We start from the raw sequence: 20,918 nt of genomic DNA on the forward strand, positions 1-20,918 counted from the left end.
TGTGTTGTGTTAGTGTATGCAGAATGTGTTGTGTCAGTGTATGCAGAGTGTGTGTGTTGTGTTAGTGTATGTAGTGTGTGTGTGTTGTGTTATTGTATATAGTGTGTGTGTGTGTTGTGTCAGTGTATGCAGTGTGTGTGCTGTGTCAGTGTATGTAGTGTGTGTGTGTGTGTGTTGTGTCAGTGTATGCAGTGTGTGTGTGTTGTGTCAGTGTATGCAATGTGTGTGTGTGTGTGTGTTGTGTCAGTGTATGCAATGTGTGTGTGTTGTGTCAGTGTATGTAGTGTGTGCGCGCTGTGTCAGTGTATGTAGTGTGTGTGTGTTGTGTCAGTGTATGCAGTGTGTGTGTGTTGTGTCAGTGTATGCAGTGTGTGTGCTGTGTCAGTGTATGTAGTGTGTGTGTGTTGTCAGTGTATGCAGTGTGTGTGTGTGTGTGTGTGTGTGTTGTGTCAGTGTATGCAGTGTGTGTGTGTGTTGTGTCAGTGTATGCAGTGTGTGTGTGTGTGTTGTGTCAGTGTATGCAGTGTGTGTGTGTGTGTGTTGTGTCAGTGTATGCAGTGTGTATGCATGTGTGTGTTGTGTCAGTGTATGCAGTGTGTGTGTGTTGTGTCAGTGTATGCAGTGTGTGTGTGTGTGTGTGTGTTGTGTCAGAGTATGCAGTGTGTGTGTGTTGTGTCAGTGTATGCAGTATGTGTGTGTGTTGTGTCAGTGTATGCAGTGTGTGTGTGTGTGTGTTGTGTCAGTGTATGCAGTGTGTGTGTGTGTGTGTGTGTGTGTGTGTGTTGTGGCAGTGTGTGTGTGTGTGTGTGTGTGTTGTGGCAGTGTGTGTGTGTGTGTGTGTGTTGTGTCAGTGTACGCAGTGTGTGTGTGTTGTGTCAGTGTATGCAGTGTCAGTGTACGCAGTGTGTGTGTGTGTTGTGTCAGTGTATGCAGTGTGTGTGTGTGTGTGTGTGTTGTGTCAGTGTATGCAGTGTGTGTGTGTGTGTGTGTTGTGTCAGTGTATGCAGTGTGTGTGTGTGTGTGTGTGTTGTGTCAGTGTATGCAGTGTGTGTGTGTGTGTGTGTGTGTGTGTGCTGTGTCAGTGTATGCAGTGTGTGTGTGTAAATGTGCTGGGGTGTGGGGGAGGGGGGGGGGCATTTTAACATAATTAAAAAAAAAAAAAAATTGTTTCTCCCCCCTCCCTGCTTACCTGTGTCTAGGGAGGGGGGAGATTCCATCCCTGGTGGTCCGGTGGCATGGTGGGGCCCCCCGGCTTCCCACCGCAGAGGGGGCCCAGGCAGCACACAGCCTCTTCTCTTCTCTCCTCCAATAACTCTCGCGAGACCCGCGGAGCGTTGCCATGGCAACCGGGTCTCGCGAGAGTTATTGGCAGAAACGAGAAGAAGAGAAGCTGTGTGCTGCCTGGGCCCCCTCTGCGGTAACAGGGAAGCCGGGGGCCCGGGGCTGCACACATAGATAGCGATATTCGCTATCTATGTGTGCAGAGAGGGAAAGTGGGGCCCAGGACTGCCAGAGCAGTCCGGGCCCCCCAGGGCCGCCGGGCCCGTGACAACTGTCACGGTTGTCACCCCCTGATGGCGGCCCTGATGACAGTGCCGCTTTAAAGCTGAACCTGGCTTGCTGCACATAAGAGAAAGCTATCGTCAGATTTTTACCTTGACATAGAAATTTATTGAACATAGAATTAAATATGTTTGATGGAAAGTAATATAGGAAGCATGTGAAGAGGCCATAACAGTTTTGGGAATTGTTTAAACAAGCCCTTCCCAAATGGGCCAAAAGACAGTTAGTTTCAGGTGGTTCTGTCTCTAGGCATAGGCGTGCACAGCCTATTGCATTAGGGTGTGCACCATAAAGCACAAACACAGGCCGCGTGTATATGTATATATATATATATATATATATATATATATATACACACACACACATATATACACTGCTGTGTGTGTGTGTGTGTTGTGTGAGGGTGCTGTTAGTGTGATGTGTGTGTGAGGGTGCTGGTAGTGTGCTATGTGGGGAGGGTGTTTGTGTGTGTTTGTGAGGGTGCTGTTAGTGTACTGTGTGTGAGGGTACTGGTAGTGTGCTGTGTGTGTGTTTTTTAGGGTTCTGTTAGTGTGCTGTGGTAGGGTGCTGTGTGTGTGCTGTTTGTGTGCTGTGTGTGGGTGTCGTGTGTTTGTGAGGGTACTGCTAGTGTTCTGTGTGTGAGGGCACTGTTTGTGTGTGAGTGTGCTGTGTGTGTGAGGGTGCTGTTAGTGTGCTGTGTGTGAGGGTGCTGTGTGTTTGTAAGGGTGCGGTGTGTGTTTGTGAGGGTGCTGTTAGTGTACTGTGTGTGTGAGGGTGCTGTGTGTGTGAGGGTGCTGTATGTGTGTGGGTGCTGTGTGTGTGAGGGTGCTGTATGTGTGTGGGTGTGCTGTGTGTGAGGGTGCTGTGTGTGTGTGAGAGTGCTGTATGTGTGTGGGTGCTGTCTGAGTGGTGTATGTGACTGGGTGCTGTATGTGTGTGAGGGTGCCGTATGTGTGTAGATGCTGTGTGGGTGCTGTCTCTGTGCTGTATGTGTGTGGGTGCTGTATGTGTGTGAGGGTGCTGTATGTGTGTGGGTGCTGTCTGTGTGCTGTATGTGTTGGTGTGCTGTATGTTTGGGTGATTTGTGGGGGTGGAGGTGGGGGCAGATCAGTTAATATCCCCCCCTCCCTTCTTACCTTATGTAGGGAGGGGGATCCTTTCTGCCTTCCCTGGTGGTCCAGTGGAGAGTGAACTCTAACCTGCGGGGCTAGAGTTCACTCTCGCGAGATTTGAGCGTTGCCGTGGCAATGCCAGATCTCGTGAGAGCAACCCGGCGGAGCTGCTGGCTAGAGCTCCCCGGATCCTCTCCTGCCTCTCTCACTGCCTGTGGGTCGGTGAAGGGAGGCTTAGAGCAGAGCCGGCGCTCGGATAGCGCCGGCTCTGCATGAGCCGACAGGGGAAATCCTGAGATCTCCCCTGCCGGTCTCAATCCAGAGGCATGCCGCTGGGATTAGGGTGTGCCCGGCACACCCAGTGCGCACACCTATGTCTCTAGGGATGAAGACTCCCGGATATTTTATGTGACCAGATCTCTAGTGTAGTACCAGTGTAAGCATGTATGACACGCTTAATGGGAAACACAGTCCCAGAGCTACAGGTATGGAAAGATTTGCTTCAAAACCCGTGACTGACTGTTAATGATAAACATTTTAAGAAGGTGGTTTGGTGGTTCAGTAATATAAAGCAATATTTTATCAGCAAAAACAATAACATGAATAGAATATGCTAGGACCTCAAAGGGACACTTTGAAGAGCACTTGCCTTGCAAAGACTTCTCCTTGAGCTGCATTGGGAAGTCTGTGATTGGACAGACACAGAAAGTCTGGGCGGGATTAAAAGGGGAGGGCATGCAAAGGCTTCAGACAAGAAATCCACAGCATTTGATAGCTGTTTTAGTTATACCCTAACTAAAAAACATAATTAAATGCATGCATGTTTAATTGGGGTATATCTACTAAATTGTTAAAAAATAATATATATATATATATATATATATATATACATATATATATAATATTGGTGTGCTCCTTTAATTAAAAGGAATACGGCAGTATCATTAAGAATCTTGTGCTAGGTTGAATTAGATGAGATAAATTAATTATTCTTGCCTCATCTCTCTGCTCATAACTGTGTTACATTTTCTATTGAGTTTATTCATGCTTTGAATTGAAAGGATTGCTAGTCTTCAAAAATTTCCAACTTACGTATAGCTACAATTTACAGCCTAAATTTTACAATTTGCTTTTTAATTCAATATAATTTGCTGTTTGGTAAATAAACCCCAACGCAGCCTACGCAGCTAATTCCAAAACACAACTCTGAAAAATGTTGGATCCCACTTAAAACCAATTAATATAATCATTGTTCTGAAAAAATAAAGACTAAACAAATGTCATTAAAGTTGTGCTGAAAAAGCAAGAACGACCGTTCATCTTAAATGCAAATTTGGCTCAGCTCGAAGTAGCTCAATCTGTAAACTAATGAAAACATTAGCAAGCTGAGGTAGACAAGTTGTGTACACAAATGCACTCTAAACAGATATTTGCACCCATGTAAGGCACGTTTCACTCAATTATAAACACTTTTTGCTTCAGGGCTAGCCAGTATTACATTCTTTCACAAAAGACATAATGGTATGAAGAATTAATAAAAAAGAAAAAAAATAGCAAAATGATGTCAAAATATTAAGTAATGATAATTCTTCTGCAAGAGTGCATAGATTTGAGCATTAGTGCTTAATCTGCCCTCTGGGGTAGGAAGGACAGAGGTAATTGGAACGTTTAGAATGGCGGATCTGAATAATATTTCTTCATTCTATGAATAGAAGAAAGAACTAAGAGCACAAATCCCCTTACGCTCCACTAGAACGGACACACACACACACATCCGTACAGATCACACAGACAGACAACCAGCTGTTTCAAATAGTTAAGGATTCATCTCATAACGAAACCGTGCGGCTTCCTGCAGAACAGGATCGTGCAAAAAAGCAAGTAAGTTCAACTTCTAACCTTTATATTGTTTCTTCTTTATCATCGAATAGATGTTTTCGAAGAGGGAACCCAAGTTTACTGAAATGGAGCATGGAGGAATAATAAAACTCTTAGACAAATTGATCATTTTAGAACATATGGTTTGTAGACACAACTGTTTTGTTTGCCCCTTTATGCTTGCTATAAATTCTTAACCCCCTAATTTCTTTTAAATCCTTGTATACTGTATAGGAAAAGAAATGCCATTGTTCTGGTAATTGGTAAAATTATTAGTTCATAGCTGGTTTAATGGTATAACTATCAAAACTGCAGGAGAAACAGACAAATATAGTTATTTTTTTTTTTTTTTTCTTATTGAGGCTGCATATCACTCGTTTTAGTTTCTTCTGTAAAATCTCCGGAGACATTTCTAACTTTGTGTTCTTGAAATTAGTTAGAAGAGCTAATCTTTTAGTCCCGGGACTGGACATTAGGGTTTGCGTCTTATAAAAAGTCCATATTAATTTAATGTTAAATCATAAAGAACATATGTTTAAATTTACTAGGCAAACTTCAATGTGTTTTTTTTTTTTTAACTTTTTGTTTTACGTAAAAAAATATATTCAAAAGTGCAGGTATGAATGTAACTGGGGTATACGGAGGACCATCTGGTCCTACATTAAGATGTAGCTGGACACATCCATTGTACATATAATAAGTTCAGTGTGACATCTTTCCTTTCTGTTCTTATTTTGTACTTAAAAGTCAAATTATGCTTCTCGAACATTATTTCAAGCTCACATTCCATACTACTTGTGATTGAATTCTGGAAATAGGACACAGTGCTGTTGAATTTAAAAGTTAAAAGGTAAGACTAGCCAAATAGAAATTTTACCTTAAATTTGAAATTCACTTTAAATTCTCAGTATAGTAAATAACCCTGTTTGTTTAACGCTGTATCCTTACAGTGTTTTAACTCATTGGATGCCACATTTGAGATATGCATATGCTATGGTATATGTCTGGTATGCATGTGTGATCATACTGCTCTGTTATTAGGATCACAGATATATAAATGTAAAATTAGATGTGTTTAGCAGCTGTTTTACATCTGTAGTAGTTTCAAGTAACATTTTAACTGCAAGGTTTTCTTATTTTTAGACGTTTTATGACACATCAGTCAATAGGGAAGCTAAAGAGTCATGTTACTATGCATCCTCTACGGTAGCTGTTATTTGCTCGATGTGGGCTTTCAAATTAATCTCTGGGGTTTCTTCTCTAAACTGGTGTTGCTCTTAGATTTGTACAAAAAATGTACTATAACGTGACCCAGTGGCGTACTAAGGGGGGGGCGGTCCGCCCCGGGTGCCATCAGGCAGGTGGGTGCCACCAGGGCTGACCAGGCTTGCTATTCTGTGAGCTGTGTGGCTGCACCGGGTGCCGTAGCAGCAGGGGCGCCGGGCAGCCGACACAGCTCACACGCAGGGGCTGGAAGCAGGAAACCTGCACAGAGATTTGGGGGCGGAGCTAAAACGGCCGTGGGGGCGGAGCCAAGCCGGATGCTTGGCTTACTGATCACACAGAGGGGAAGCAGGAAGGAGTCCCTGCTTCCCCAACTACAGCACAGGAGGGACTGGATCCACTCCTACTCCAGCCAGTGGTGTATCTTGGTTTTGTGCTGCCCTAGGCAGGACAAAACTCAGACACCCCCCCCCGCGCGCACGCGCGCCACCCCCACCCAACCCTTCCCCCCTGCCCCGCCTTCTAAATACACACACATTCACTGACAGATACGCATACACTAGCTAACAGACACACACAGTCGGACACACACAGTCGGACACACACAGTCGGACACACACAGTCGGACACACACACACACACTAACAAACACACACAGTCGGACACACACACCAACAGACACACACAGTGAGACACACACACCAACAAACACACACAGTCGGACACACACACTAACAAACACACACAGTCGGACACACACACACACACTAACAAACACACACACTAACAAACACACACAGTCGGACACACACACACTAACAGACACACACAGTGAGACACACACACTAACAAACACACACAGTCTGACACACACACACACACACTAACAAACACACACAGTCAGACACACACACTAACAAACACACACAGTCGGACACACACACACTAACAGACACACACAGTGAGACACACACACTAACAAACACACACAGTCTGACACACACACTAACAGACACACACAGTGAGACACACACACTAACACACACACACAGTCGGACACACACACACTAACAGACACACACTGTCGGACACACAGTCAGACACACACAGTCAGACACACACACTAACAGACACACACACACTAACAGACACACACACACACACACACACACACTAACACACACACACACACACACACACTAACAGACACACACACTATCAGACACACACAGTCAGAGACACACACACTCACATTAACACATTTTTTTTTTTATTTACTCCCCCCCCCCCTACCTTTGGGAATGCTGGGGGTGGGGGGGTTCTCCAATCCAGTGGCTGCAGGACGGCACTGGCGGGCAGGCTGGGCGGCCGGCGAGGGAGCTCTTCCCCTGAGCTCTCTGCTCAGCTCCCTCGCGCGCCGCCCGCAGAGTGAGGCTGGGAGGCGGAGCCGGAATATGACGTCATATTCCGGCTCCCAGTCTCACTCTGCGGGCGGCGCGCGAGGGAGCTGAGCAGAGAGCTCAGGGGAAGAGCTCCCTCGCCGGCCGCCCAGCAACCAGCCCAGCATGTCTGTTAGCCGCAAGGCTAACAAGACATTTGCCTGGGGCATTTGGGGGCGGCGTTTTTTGCCGCCCCCTGGAAAATGCCACCCAAGGCAAATGCCTTGTTTGCCTCGCGGCTAATACGCCCCTGACTCCAGCCCAAGCTTACAGTAAGTGAGAGAGTGTGTGTGCTGTGTGTAACTGTGATTGTGACTGTTTTTGACTGTGTGTGCTGTGTGTAACTGTGATTGTGACTGTCTTTGACTGTGTGTGCTGTGTGTAACTGTGATTGTGACTGTCTTTGACTGTGTGTGAGTGTGTAATTGTGATTGTGACTGTCTTTGACTGTGTGTGAGTGTGTAACTGTGATTGTGACTGTCTTTGACTGTGTGTGAGTGTGTAACTGTGATTGTGACTAGGGATCGACCGATTATCGGTTTTACCGATATAATCGGCCGATATTCGTTATTTTCGGCAATATCGGTATCGGCCAATATAGCTACCGATATTGCCGATAATACCTCCTAGGACCGCCAGGCTCATTACAAGCCCGGCGATCCTGGGGGGGCCGGCAGCAAGCGCTGACTTACCCTCCCAGCAGCTCCATGTCTAAATCTCGCGAGACCCGCGGCTGCAGAGCGTTGCCACGGGTTACCATGGCAACGCTCCACGCGGCACTAAGGGACGCGAGATTTACACTGGGGAGCTGGAGGAGCTGCTGGGAGGGTAAGTCAGCGCTTGCTGCCAGCCGCCCCACAGTACTTAACAAGCCACCGGACCACCAGGGAATACTGTATCCCCCCCTCCCTGGTAAGAAGCAGGTGGGGGGGGGGACTAAAAGAAACAAAAACAATACAATTTAAATATTAAAAAAAAATATAATAAACATAAAAAATCCCCCCCTCCATTTTACACAAATTACATCACTACACAAACACACACACACACACACTCACTGCATGACATACATACACACTACACAAACACACACACACACTGCATGACATACATACACACTACACAAACACACACACACTGTATTACATACATACACACTACACAAACACACACACACACTGCATTACATACATACACACTACACAAACACACACACACTGCATTACATACATACACACTACACAAACACACACACTGCATTACATACACACACACTACACAAACACACACACACACTACACAAACACACACAAACTGCATTACATACATACACACTACACAAACACACACTCTGCATTCACTATACACACACTACACAAACACACACTCTGCATTCACTATACACACACTACACAAACACACACTCTGCATTCACTATACACACACGACACAAACACACACTCTGCATTCACTATACACACTCTGCATTCACTATATATATATATATATATATATATATATATACACATACACACACACTACACAAACACTCACTGCATTCACTATACACTCTGCATACACTATATATACACACTACACAAATACACACTGCATCCACTACACACACAGCTCCCCTGTCTAAATACACTTCATCCACTACATGTGGCATGTATATTTTGTGCATTTACCGTTAGAAAGAGTTTATTTTTTCAAAATGGTAAATGTACAGAATATCGGCAAGTTATCGGCTATCGGCATGAAAGTTCACAGCTTATCAGTATCGGTATCGGCTCTAAAAAATCAATATCGGTCGATCCCTAATTGTGACCGTCTTTGATTGTGTGTGTGTGACTGTCTGTGATTATGTTGTGTGTATGTGTGACTGTCTGCCTGTGTGATTGTCTGCCTCTGATTGTGTGTGTGACTGTCTGTGACTGTGTGTGTGTGTGTGCCACTGTGTGTGTGACTGTCTGACTGTGATTGTCTGTGTGACTGTGTGTGACTGTCTGCCTGTGATTGTGTGTGTGTGTGCGTGCGTGTGTGAGTGACTGTCTGTGACTGTGTGTGTGTGTGCGTGTGTGTGTGAGTGACTGTCTGTGACTGTGTGTGTGTGTGTGTGTGCGTGTGTGTGTGAGTGACTGTCTGTGACTGTGTGTGTGTGTGTGTGTGTGAGTGACTGCCTGTGACTGTGTTGTGTGTATGTGTGACTGTCTGCCTGTGATTGTGGGTGTGACTGTCTGTGAATCTGTGTGTGTATGTGTGACTGTCTGCCTGTGTGATTGCCTGCGTGTTTGACTGTCTGCCTGTAACTGTGTGTGAGTGACTGTGTCTGACGGTCTTCGCCCTGCAGTGAGCCGGCAGCCAGGATATGATGTCATCGCGGCCTCGGCATCATTACAGGGCGTGCGATGGAACTGTGCAGAAAGAGCACAGAGATCCCAGCAGCAACCACTGACCACCAGGGACTGAGGATCCACTCCAGCCCTTCTAGAGCAAGGTACAGGGGTGTATCCTGGTTTTGTGCTGCCCTAGGCAGGACAAAACTCAGGCGCCCCCCTCACCCCCACCCCCTCCGCCCCCCCCACCCCCACCCCCCCCCGCCCAACCCTTCCCCCGCCTTCTAAATACACACACACTGACAGATACGCATCCATTAGCTAACTGTTAGCTAATGGATGCGTATCTGTCAGTGTGTGTGTGTGTGTGAGTGTATGAGTGTGTCTGTGTGTGAGTGTGTCTGTTAGTGAGTGTGTCTGTTAGTGAGTGTGTCTGTTAGTGAGTGTGTCTGTTAGTGTGTGTGTCTGTTAGTGTGTGTCTGTTAGTGTGTGTCTGTTAGTGTGTGTATGTCAGTGTGTGTGAGTGTCTGTTAGTGAGTGTGTGAGTGTGTCTGTTAGCTGCTAACAGACACACTCACACACTCACTAACAGACACACTCACACACACTGACATACACACACTAACAGACACACACAGTCAGACACACACACACACTCTAACAGACACACTCTCACACACACACACTCTAACAGACAAACAGACACACTCACAAACAGACACACACTAACAGACACACACAGTCAGACACACTAACAGACACACACAGTCAGACACACTCACACACACACACTCTCACACTCACTAACAGACACACACACACACACTAACAGACACACTCACACACACTAACAGACACACTCACACACACAGTCAGACACACTCACACACACTAACAGACACACACACACACACTAACAGACACACTCACTAACAGACACACACTAACAGACACACTCACTCACATTAACTCATTTTTTTTTTAATTTACCCCCCCAGCCTCCTTACCTTTGGGAATGCTGGGGGGGTTCTCTCTCTCCCTGGGGTCTAGTGGGGCTGCCGGTCGGGCTGCTGGGCTGGTTGCTGGGCGGGCGGCTGGCGAGGGAGCACTTCCTCTGAGCTGTCTGCTCAGCTCCCTCGCGCGCCGCAGAGTGAGGCTGGGAGGCGGAGCCGGAATATGACGTCATATTCCGGCTCCCAGCCTCACTCTGCGGCGCACGAGGGAGCTGAGCAGACAGCTCAGAGGAAGTGCTCCCTCGCCAGCCGCCCGTCCGCCCGCCCAGCCACCAGCCCAGGATGTCTGTTAGCCGCAAGGCTAACAAGGCATTTGCCCTGGGCGTTTGGGGGCGGCTTTTTTTGCCGCCCCCTGGAAAATGCCGCCCAAGGCAAATGCCTTGTTTGCCTCGCGGCAAATACGCCCCTGGCAAGGTAGGGAGGCAGGGTGGACCTCTTAATGATTAAATGTGTGTATGTATGTAATATTTGTGTGTGTGTATGTGATTGTGGGTCAGTGATTGTGTTTGTGTAAATCTGTGATTATGTGTGATTGTGTGTATCTCTGTGTATGTGTTTAGTAGATAGCTCCCTTATTTCCTGTCCTTAAATATTGCAATCCCACAACAAATAAGGGGTTTATCTGCTAAACAACTGAAAATAAGAAAAGGGCATTTTTTATCCTTTAGCTGTTTAGTAGATCAATCCCTGAATTAGTGCCCGTATGTGAGATTTCCATATTTAAAGATACTAAATGAGGGTGCTGTTTAGCAGATAGCACCTTATTTGGTGTCCTTAAATATGGCAATCCCACAAAGGATAGCAAATAGGAGTTATCTGCTAAACAAAGATTGAAATTAAGAGGTGTCAGCCAGCCCACAACAAGAAATCTGGGTGGCTAATGTGAATAATATGCAAATGTGTAGTCAGATGCCAGCATGCAGAACACAGCATGCTGGCATCAGACAGCCAATGGCAGCATATTACCCCATCCCCTAGTGAGAAGTTTTACTGCTCCCCCTCCCCCTCCTGTTTTGACTGTGGTATCTTATGTGCCCCCCCCCCCCCATATATATTGTTCCTAGAGTCGCCACGATGTCTGCATGTGTGTCAATGTGTATCTGTGTGTGACTGTGTTTGTGTGTATGTGTATCTGCATGTGTGTATGTCCGTGTATGTGTATATGTGCAGACATCTAAAAATCTTGCCAACACTACACACAAATACACTCATGCATTTCAACGTCAACACTACATACACACCCCACCATTATATATAACCATACCACTGCATTCAAATACCACACAACACACAAATGCATGCTTGCATTCAAACGCCAACACTACATACAAACACACCGCTACATTCACTCACTCATACTCCATACAAAAACATGCATACATTCAAACACACAAACACTGCTCAGTGCTAAATACATAAAAAAATTGGTTGTTTTTATATTTAAATTTGAGGGGGGGGCAGGGGGGTGCCAAAAATAGGACCCGCCCCGGGTGCCCAATGCTCTAGGTACGCCCCTGACGTGACCTAAGAAGTGAAGATGTGCTATCACCAAGAGTGTTCCTCACTCACTCAAAATGAAATGTATAAAAGAACAACAGATTAGCTGATATAGCTGCAAAAAGCCAAAGGAGCTCAAAAGGTGGGATAGCACATACAATATAACAGGTGCAAGTAAAGATACAACGTGTATAACAGGACGTGATCTGGAACAAATCTAAAGGATAATAAATTATATATAGTGAAGTATGTAATGGCAAGTGGAAACAGCGCCCACGAGGTAGAGAACTTACAAGAAGTACAGATGGTCTGCGCTCATCTCCCCTTAGGGGTATCTGTATACAGGGAACTCTTCAAGTGGAAATCCTCAAAAGGATAAAAATATATACATAGAAAAGTACTGTTAAAATGTAAAACAATTTTTATTGCACTGATTGCACTTACATTCAGGTAGCAATCAGCAAGCAGATCTCCACTAGCAAGTGGAACAGGATGGTAAATGAATCTGTGCAGAAGGTGGAACAGCAGCTGGTCACAAACCACTAAGTGCCAGAAATAATAAATAAACAAATACAATCATAAGATAAAATAAATAAGAACAAAAAGTCTTCAGAATACTCAATTGAGTATTCTAAAGACTTTTTGTTTTTATTTTATTTAAAATAATAATAAATTAACAAATACAATCATAAAATTAAATTAAAACAAAAAGTCTTTATAATGAGTATTCTGAAGACTTTTTGTTTTTATTTTATTTTATGATTGTATTTGTTAATTTATTATTTTTTTTGGCACTTAGTGGTTTGTGACCAGCTGCTGTTCCACCTTCTGCACAGATTCATTTACCATCCTGTTCCTATGGCTTTTTGCAGCTATATCAGCTAATCTGTTGTTCTTAGATTTGTCACCCATAGAAATCGGTCACCCCAATCTTTCAGAATGCCCAAGGTATCAGCCAAAGATGGCTGCTAAGTGAGGTGCTGCAAGGTGAGTTAAAGCACACAGAGGTTTAGAGGTTGCTCTGCAGCACCAGGAGGTACACAATTTAAGGCTAGGGTGCAGATGTAGGCAACCTTTGGCACTCCAAATATTGTTGACTACATCTCCCATAATGCTCTTATGGCCATTAAGCTGGCAAAGCAGCAGGGGAGATGTCCAAAACACATTGAGCGCCTGGATTGCCTACCCCTAGATTATGGTTATACATGTCTGATTAATGATTCAATAAGCCTACCCCAAAATCTTAATCTTACCCATTAATATTACTGTAACTGTAAGTGTAATGAATCGTAGTCAGTTGCTAAATCTAACCCTAATTTAACCCAGTTTCCAATTGCACCCTAGTGCTGTGTAACCCAGATTTTACTTACACTGCAAGTTCTGGTAAAGCCCTCTTCAATCAGTGTATACGTAGATTCCTGTGAGATCACGTAGACCACCTACCTTCGTTTGCATAGGTGAAAGACGAGAAGGGGTAAATGCCTCTGTCACCACCGATGTACAGGCTGTATTTAAAGGAAAGACATACAACCAGCTTCAGGTGATTTTTCAAGGAATCGAAAGCAAGATTAGAAAAGGAGGACCGAACCTGGATATTGGGTATTGGGAGAGTCTCCTGCAGCAGCTTAGGGCTTACATGGCCAGAGCTAGGTAAAGAACATTTTGCGTGATGGGACTCCACAAAGACACGTTGTATGGCTTGTTAAGTATGCAGTAAAATTGGCAGACTGATTCATATTTATTTATCTTTTTCGTTGATTTTTAGGCTTCGAGAGAGACACCAGGACGTCTTGCGTCAGAAACTCTTCAAACTGAAGCAAGAGCAGGGTGTGGAAAGCGAGCCTCTCTTCCCCATTATAAAACAGAACATTCCTAACGGATAAGAAGTAAGGCAAACTGATTTTATATAATTATAGTGCAATAAGTGTGTTTTCTTGCATTTCCTTTTGCCCTCTTTTACAGGCCTACCCCCTACTTCGGTTCCGGCACACCACACCGACTTAATTCCAATCACAAGGTATTTCACTATACGATATTAACGGACCACAAGTTTAAGGCCGTAAGGCCTGTATTTGTGGGAGGAGTTAGCGTTCCTATATAAACGCTACTCCCCCCCCACCCCCCCCTTCCTACCTTGCCGTACGCACGCTGTTCACCCCACCCACCTCTCCCTCTTATACAATTCATTCGGGGAGACCCTCTTTTACAGGCCTACCCCCTACGTCGGTTCCGGCACACCACACCGACTTAATTCCAATCACAAGGTATTTCACTATACGATAGTAACCGAGCACAAATAATAAATATATATATATGTGTGTGTGTGTGTATCTATGTATATGTGTGTGTGTTAACTGGTTTGTTCTAACACTGAAAATATAACATTTGTAATTGACTATCTCATATACAGTAAACATTTCTTGTCTTCCAAGGCCAGACCAGGGAGATTCTGTCTCAGAGCAACCTGGCTCATCCTCTGCAGCCAATGCCCCAGAGGATTCTAGCAGTGCCCAAGAAGGTGATGGCAAGGGTGAAGGTGGGGAGTCTGTACTCATGGAAGAAGACCTAATCCAGCAGAGCCTCAATGATTATGATGCTGGAAAATACAGCCCCAAGCTGCTGAGTAACCAGGAGCTGCCTTTTGATGCTCATGTAGTAGACTTTGAAGAGGACCAACAAAGACTGGTGCTCTGCAGGCAACAACTACAAGTCACAGGTATTTACTAATTGAATGTAACAACATTTATTTATATGTTGTTGTTACGTGCTATTAAATGTAAAATTTTGCCATGACTTAATCAATGCTTTAAAGGGACACTGTAACTGCCTCGTCTCATTAAAGTGGTTATAGTGTCTGGAGTTTCCTGCCACTGTCCTTCTGTTTCCGGAAGTCCATCATACTGTGTGCTGTTAGGGCTGATGAGTAAGCCGAAGCCTGAGCAGAAGTGACTGGCTGAGAGTGACAGATGGCAGCTCTTAGCCTATCACAGTCCCCATTGCTGGTATGAATTGGTGTGTCTAGAAGGAAGTGCGTAATCTGTCTTGGCCACAATTCCATTAGGGGTCAGGCTGTGGCGGCCAGTGACCCTCGTTCAGTACTAAACATCATGAACATAGTTTAACACTGAATGGAATGGCCGTTCAGAGGAGACCAACATGATAACCAATTTAATGCTATGAAATAGTTCTAGTGCCCCTTTAATGGTTCAAACAAACAGTATTAGAACTCTGATACATTCTGAGATGTTGTGAATCCAGCTTGGCTCTTAGAGGGATACTATAAGTGCTAAAACAACTTTAGATTTAGGAATACAAACACTATAGTGATCCCTTAACCCCTTAAGGACACATGACATGTAGTTGTTCTGGTGAGTATAATCGTTTCCTTAAGGCATTTTCATGCAAACACTGCCTTTTCAGTGTTTACTTTTCCCCCTAGGGACACCTCCAAGTGGCCACTCCTCACATGGCCACTGGAGATGCTTCCTGGGGCAGTGCTGCAAAGTAGGCAACACTGTTGTTCAGTGTCTCCACGCTCTGCATGGGGACGCTGAATTTTCCTCCTATAGATGCATCTCTATCAGGAAATGCTGATTGGCCAAAATGGCATTTGGCCCCATCTCCTTCTGATTTCCGCCAATCAAATGCTTTCCCTATGGGGAAAAAAAGCGGCAATGCTGATGATGTCACCAAGGAGGCGGATCGGTGCGGGGCCAATGCCGGGACCCATGCGGCCCTTCTAAAAGGGGTTAAGGGGGGGGGCAAGCCACCCAAATGGTGGATTTAAAACTATAGGGTTAGGAAAACATGTTTGTATTCCTGACCCTATAGTCTTCCTTTATCCCCCTAAGGACTGCTGACGGTTCAGGACCGTCATCGGAAAAATCCCCTTTAGGACTAATATGGTCCTGAACTGTCATAACGGTAATAATTACTTACTCGATCGCTGCCGTTCCCCCGCCGGCGATCGGCATTGCTCCCGGTCTGGGGGGGCTGCCTGACAGCCCAGGCAGTCCACCCTCGGCGAATTAGGCCCCCCGCAGCCATGTGATCTCGAACGGAGCAGTCACATGGCTGCAATAGACTTCCGTGTATCTGCCTGCAGGGGGACTGCTTGAACTGACAGGCAATTTAAATTTTACGTGTATATTTATGTAATATTTTACATAATTAAGTAATTTTATTGATTGCAATTTGAGGGACCTGCCTGACAACCAAGGCCAAAAGTCCAGAGAATTTAATTTGCTAGCACTGTATTTAACCCTGTAACGTTCCAAGACACCCTAAAACCTGTACATGGGGGTACTGTTTTACTGTTTTTATTGTCTGTGAAAGTGCATTTTTTTGCATTTTTTCACAGCCAAACTGATATTGTTGTGATACGTTTTACTGTTTGTGTCCAGTGAAGTCTCCTGAGTATAACAGTACCCCTCATATACAGGTTTTATAGTGTTTTTGAAAGTTACAGGGTCAGATATAAGGGTCACATTTTTTTACATTGAAAGTTGCCAGGTTGGTTATGTTACCTTTGAGAGCATATGGTAGCCCAGGAATAATGATTACACCCATTATGGCATACCATTTGCAAAAGAAGACAACCCAAGGTATTGCAAATGGGAGTATTGAAATATGTTCAGTCTTTTTTAGTAGTCACAAATACTGGCCAGAGTTAGCGTTCATAATAGTTTTTTGCATTTTTACAAGTTGCTGGGCAGCTTTGTTACGCTCTCCACGGGGTCGCCGTTTTGCAGGATGCATGTGGGGTGAGCTTGTGATCAGCCCCACTGTAAGGACACCATGCTCCGCTTCGGGGTTGGTTATCTTTGGCAGAGGTAGACAGTGCGTGGTGTGGCTATCTACGAGCACGGCAGTCATTGTGGGTCCTGCTAGGTCTCCGGCTCCGCTTGCCAGTGTCATGGCTCATGGAGTGGATAGGTGAGTAGTCGCTTGTGGAGTTGCTTGGGGGATTCAGCTAGGCAAGGACTCTTCTAGCTCCTTAGACCCGTGTTTCGGTACCCCGCTGGTTACTCTGGTTGTTGTGGAAGGGACATCCCCTCTGCCGGTTTTAGCGCACATGGTCACCGCCATCTTGGGTGTCGTGCTCGGGCCTTCAATCAGAATGTTGGTGTCTCTGGGGTCCGGCTGCACAGCCCCCGGGTGTGGGCCGGGATCACCCCAACCAGCCCATGGGCAGGATAGTGGGGCAGTGGCAGTCTGCCCCTCTCACTGCTGGTTTAGGCCCCAACTCTGTCGTCGGTGGCCTCACCTCCTGGGGACTGAAGCTCATGGAGCCAGCCTCTCCCTGGATCCGGTGTCTCTGTGGCATCGAAGACCCACGCTGTCGGTCCGTTTTCAGGTTGTTTTCTTTGTTTTTTATGCTTGATTAGGAATGGGTTGCAGGAGCTGAACTCTCTTGCGACCGTCCAGCTCGGCGGTCCGGCCCCGCCCCCCGTTTTTTTGCATTTTAAACACACAAATATAAATGCTAACTTTGGCCAGTGTTTGTGACTAAGTGGCTACAAGAAAACATACCCCATATGGATACCATGGGTTGTCTACTTTAAAAAATAAAATAAAAAATATATGTACATGTGAGGTGTGATTTAGAGATTTATGACCGATAAGTGTTACAATGTCACTATTGATAAATTTTAAAAATATATATTTTGAAACAGCAATTTCCTACTTGTGCTTATAGCCCAATAACTTGCAAAAAAAAGCATGTAAACACCGGGTGTTTTTTTTTTTTTTTTTTTACTCAGGACAAAACTTTGAATCTATTTAGCAGTTTCTTTCATTAGCTTTAGTAGTTAAGGGGACACTCCAGTGCCAGGAAAACAATCCGTTTTCCTGGCACTGCAGGTCCCCTCTCCCTCCCAACCCCCAGGGGAAAATTACAGCTTAACACAAACACCACAAAAGTGTTAAAACAGCTCTGGTCCTTAACGTAGAACATGGCCAGAACAGTCCGGTCCTGAAGGGGTTAAGCTAAAGTGTTCCTTTAATTGCTGTTGCAATTTCTCTTGATCCACAACTGGAAATCTCATTTAATTACTTTTCTATAAGAATTGAGCATGCATTAAAATGAACATGCATATTTTAATGTATTATTTCTTTACAGTAGAATGAGTGCTAAGTACAATTACTATTTCTGTCTTTTATTATTGTTATTGCATTATTCAGCTGTAGATTTACAGGAAAGAACCCTGTGCTCAGAGTAAAAACAAAACTCAAATATTTCTCCAGTTTTTATAAAGAAATACTTCAAAACTATTTGCTGCTTTTCAGCAGTGACCAATAAGCTGTTTGCATGCTGTATTCTGTCCATTAGATGGCAGCATTGCGCTGAAACCATAGACATGGTATAGGGTTTTTCCAAAGACCTTATGAAGAATGTTTGCAGGTGTTACCTGAACTTTGAGGAACAATCTAAAGTAGTGAAACTCGAGCACATGGATAGTGCTCAGGCAGGAGAAAGCACTTTAAAGAGTTACTCTTCACCAGACAACTTTATTTACTCCAAACAAAGTAGCCTTTAGTGCAATTATATGATTACATTTGACGAGATCATTTTGTTTTGAATGATGCAGTTTAATATTCATGTCCTCCTACATTGGAGGTTTAATAAATGTATAGTTAAAAAATTCTCTGGGGTTTATCAAAGTTTAAATCTATAGCCTAATCAACTAGGGTAAATAAAATACCTACATTTGGGGACCTTACATTTCTGTGAAGCCCCAGGATATACATGTCCATGCCTGCCCTAAATTTAGTGGATGTCTCACTCCTAGAGCGCTCTCTGACCCGTCTTGAGATGTTCAATTTATATTATTCTCCTATAATATAATATTTGCGTATAACATTTTTACGGTAGAGGATGGATATTGGCAGCCAAACCTGATTCGGCAGCTGGATAAGGCATTGAGGAGTTGAGACAAGAAGCTAATAGGCATTGAGACGTAGAGTAAATGGACAGCTTGGATTATCCCACTCTCAATGATCACCTAGGGAAAATGACCCAGCATTTGTGGTGGTGGGCAAACTGGGTTGGATTGAAGGAGAGGTTTCTGATAATGTTCTAAATTGCTGGCCATTTGGAGGGCAGCTGTTAAGCTGTACATAGTAGTAGAAATAAATGTAGATAATGGAAAAGTTAAAGTAACTATAATAGTTTGTGATCCTCTAATCATTTAGAAAAATAAAGTTTCAAGCTTGTGTTTTTCTTAATGATCTGTAAATTACAAACTTAACTGCTCAAAGTCATTTAATCACTTTGAATGATATAATGATTTGAAAGACTGTGTGAGTAAGAAGTGAAATACATTTTGTGGGATGCTGCTTTGTGTTTATATTTGTACTGCATAGCATATATTAAATTACAGAAGGAAGTACTGATATTTTTTTCTTTGTTCTCCCCAGGTGATGCCAGTGAGAGCCCTGAAGACATCTTTATCAGGAAAGCGAAAGAAGGTATGGATGGTGATGAGGCCCAGTTCAGTGTGGAGATCCCAGTCACAAGCAAAGCTTACCTATGGGCGGACAAATATAGGCCTCGAAAACCTTGTTTCTTCAATCGTGTCCATACAGGCTTTGAGTGGAACAAATACAACCAAACGCATTATGACTTTGACAATCCTCCCCCCAAAATTGTCCAGGGCTACAAATTCAACATATTTTATCCAGACTTGATTGACAAACGATCTACTCCGGAATATTTCTTGGAGGCTTGCCATGACAACAAGGACTTTGCTATATTACGTTTCCATGCTGGGCCTCCTTATGAAGACATTGCTTTCAAGATTGTCAATCGCGAGTGGGAGTATTCTCACCGACACGGCTTCCGTTGTCAGTTCTCTAATGGTATTTTCCAGCTGTGGTTCCACTTTAAGCGCTACAGATACAGAAGATGAGCCATGACCTGAAATTAGACCATTTCTTTCCTGTTTTTGTATAGCAACAAAAATCAAATTTGGAGTTTTAGTGTTAAATAAAAAATATGGAAACAAACCAAGACTTTTTAGAAATTCCACCCAAGACCATAATAAATGTTTTTGCCAAATATCCTGGGTGCCCTCACTGGTGGGTGAGATTGTAATACTTTTGTACAAATAAAATTTTTTTTTGTTTATTGTTAGCCATGGGGTTAAATGGAAATTATCCAAACACAACCTTTTTGCAACTTCTTGTAACCGTATTGGCACCTGAATTAGTCTCTATTGAGATATTGCCCAGAATCCTTAGCTCTATTGTTTACACTCAGCTCATGTGCACGTCCCTCACCTATTACACCGTTTTATATCCAGATTTTGTTTGTCACGTGCCCACTAACTGTAATTTAATTATAGAGCATCACATGGGGGTGGGGGGGGAGAATGGTTAACCTGAGTTATGTGATTTTTAATAATTTATTGAATGGTATAATTTCTAGAGAAGTGGTAGTTAAATGTTAAAAAGAAGAAAATTAATTAGATTTAGCATAGTAAAAAAGAAAACATTTCGAAGGATGATGTCCAAATATAAACAATTAACATTTAGCTCATGCCAGTGATTTGTGGAAGGAGAAGCAAAGGGGATTTCTGGATAGTTCTTACAGACTTGTCCATTAGTGAACATATTTCTAGGAAATGTTTAGTAAGCCATTGTTAAATTTTAGCCTCCTATACTTCCCTGGTACATATATTGTTACATTATGTTTGTTAATCAAACACTCAAAGCACCATAACCACTGCAGTGTTGGTACCCTGCCCCCCATTAGGAGTTAAAACATTTGCAGATGGTTTCAACAACTTATCTGGGGTCTACTGGGTGCCCGCTGACTTCTCCCTGAGTGCCAGACGCTTTCTGTATTGAGATAAT

The 20,918-nt window shown here is 44.1% G+C and overlaps 2 protein-coding genes across 2 annotated transcripts in view; both read left to right on the forward strand.

The window, feature by feature from the left end:
* Positions 1-4,427: 4,427 nt before the first annotated feature.
* The window catches only part of LOC134612277 (splicing factor Cactin-like), a 67,765-nt gene continuing 51,274 nt past the window's right edge, over positions 4,428-20,918 (forward strand). Inside the window, exon 1 of the mRNA XM_063456617.1 lies at positions 4,428-4,556. The gene's annotated coding sequence lies outside the window, so the exon portion shown is untranslated. The remainder of the gene's footprint in view (positions 4,557-20,918) is intronic.
* LOC134610364 (splicing factor Cactin-like) lies at positions 13,909-20,286 on the forward strand. Its single transcript, XM_063453317.1, has 3 exons — positions 13,909-13,948; positions 14,495-14,778; positions 19,482-20,286. The coding sequence occupies exons 2-3, from the start codon at positions 14,616-14,618 to the stop codon at positions 19,970-19,972; spliced, it is 654 nt and encodes a 217-aa protein (XP_063309387.1). The 5' UTR covers positions 13,909-13,948; positions 14,495-14,615; the 3' UTR covers positions 19,973-20,286.

Source organism: Pelobates fuscus, chromosome 5 (genome assembly GCF_036172605.1).
Source record: "Pelobates fuscus isolate aPelFus1 chromosome 5, aPelFus1.pri, whole genome shotgun sequence".
Taxonomy (NCBI): Eukaryota; Metazoa; Chordata; class Amphibia; order Anura; family Pelobatidae; genus Pelobates; species Pelobates fuscus.

Bases quoted from the DNA above. Each gene is read 5' to 3' on its own strand.
- LOC134610364 (XM_063453317.1), top strand. From the start codon at position 14,616: ATGGAAGAAGACCTAATCCAGCAGAGCCTCAATGATTATGATGCTGGA. The intron at 14,779-19,481 runs GTATTTACTAAT...TGTTCTCCCCAG, and splicing joins GCAACAACTACAAGTCACAG to GTGATGCCAGTGAGAGCCCT.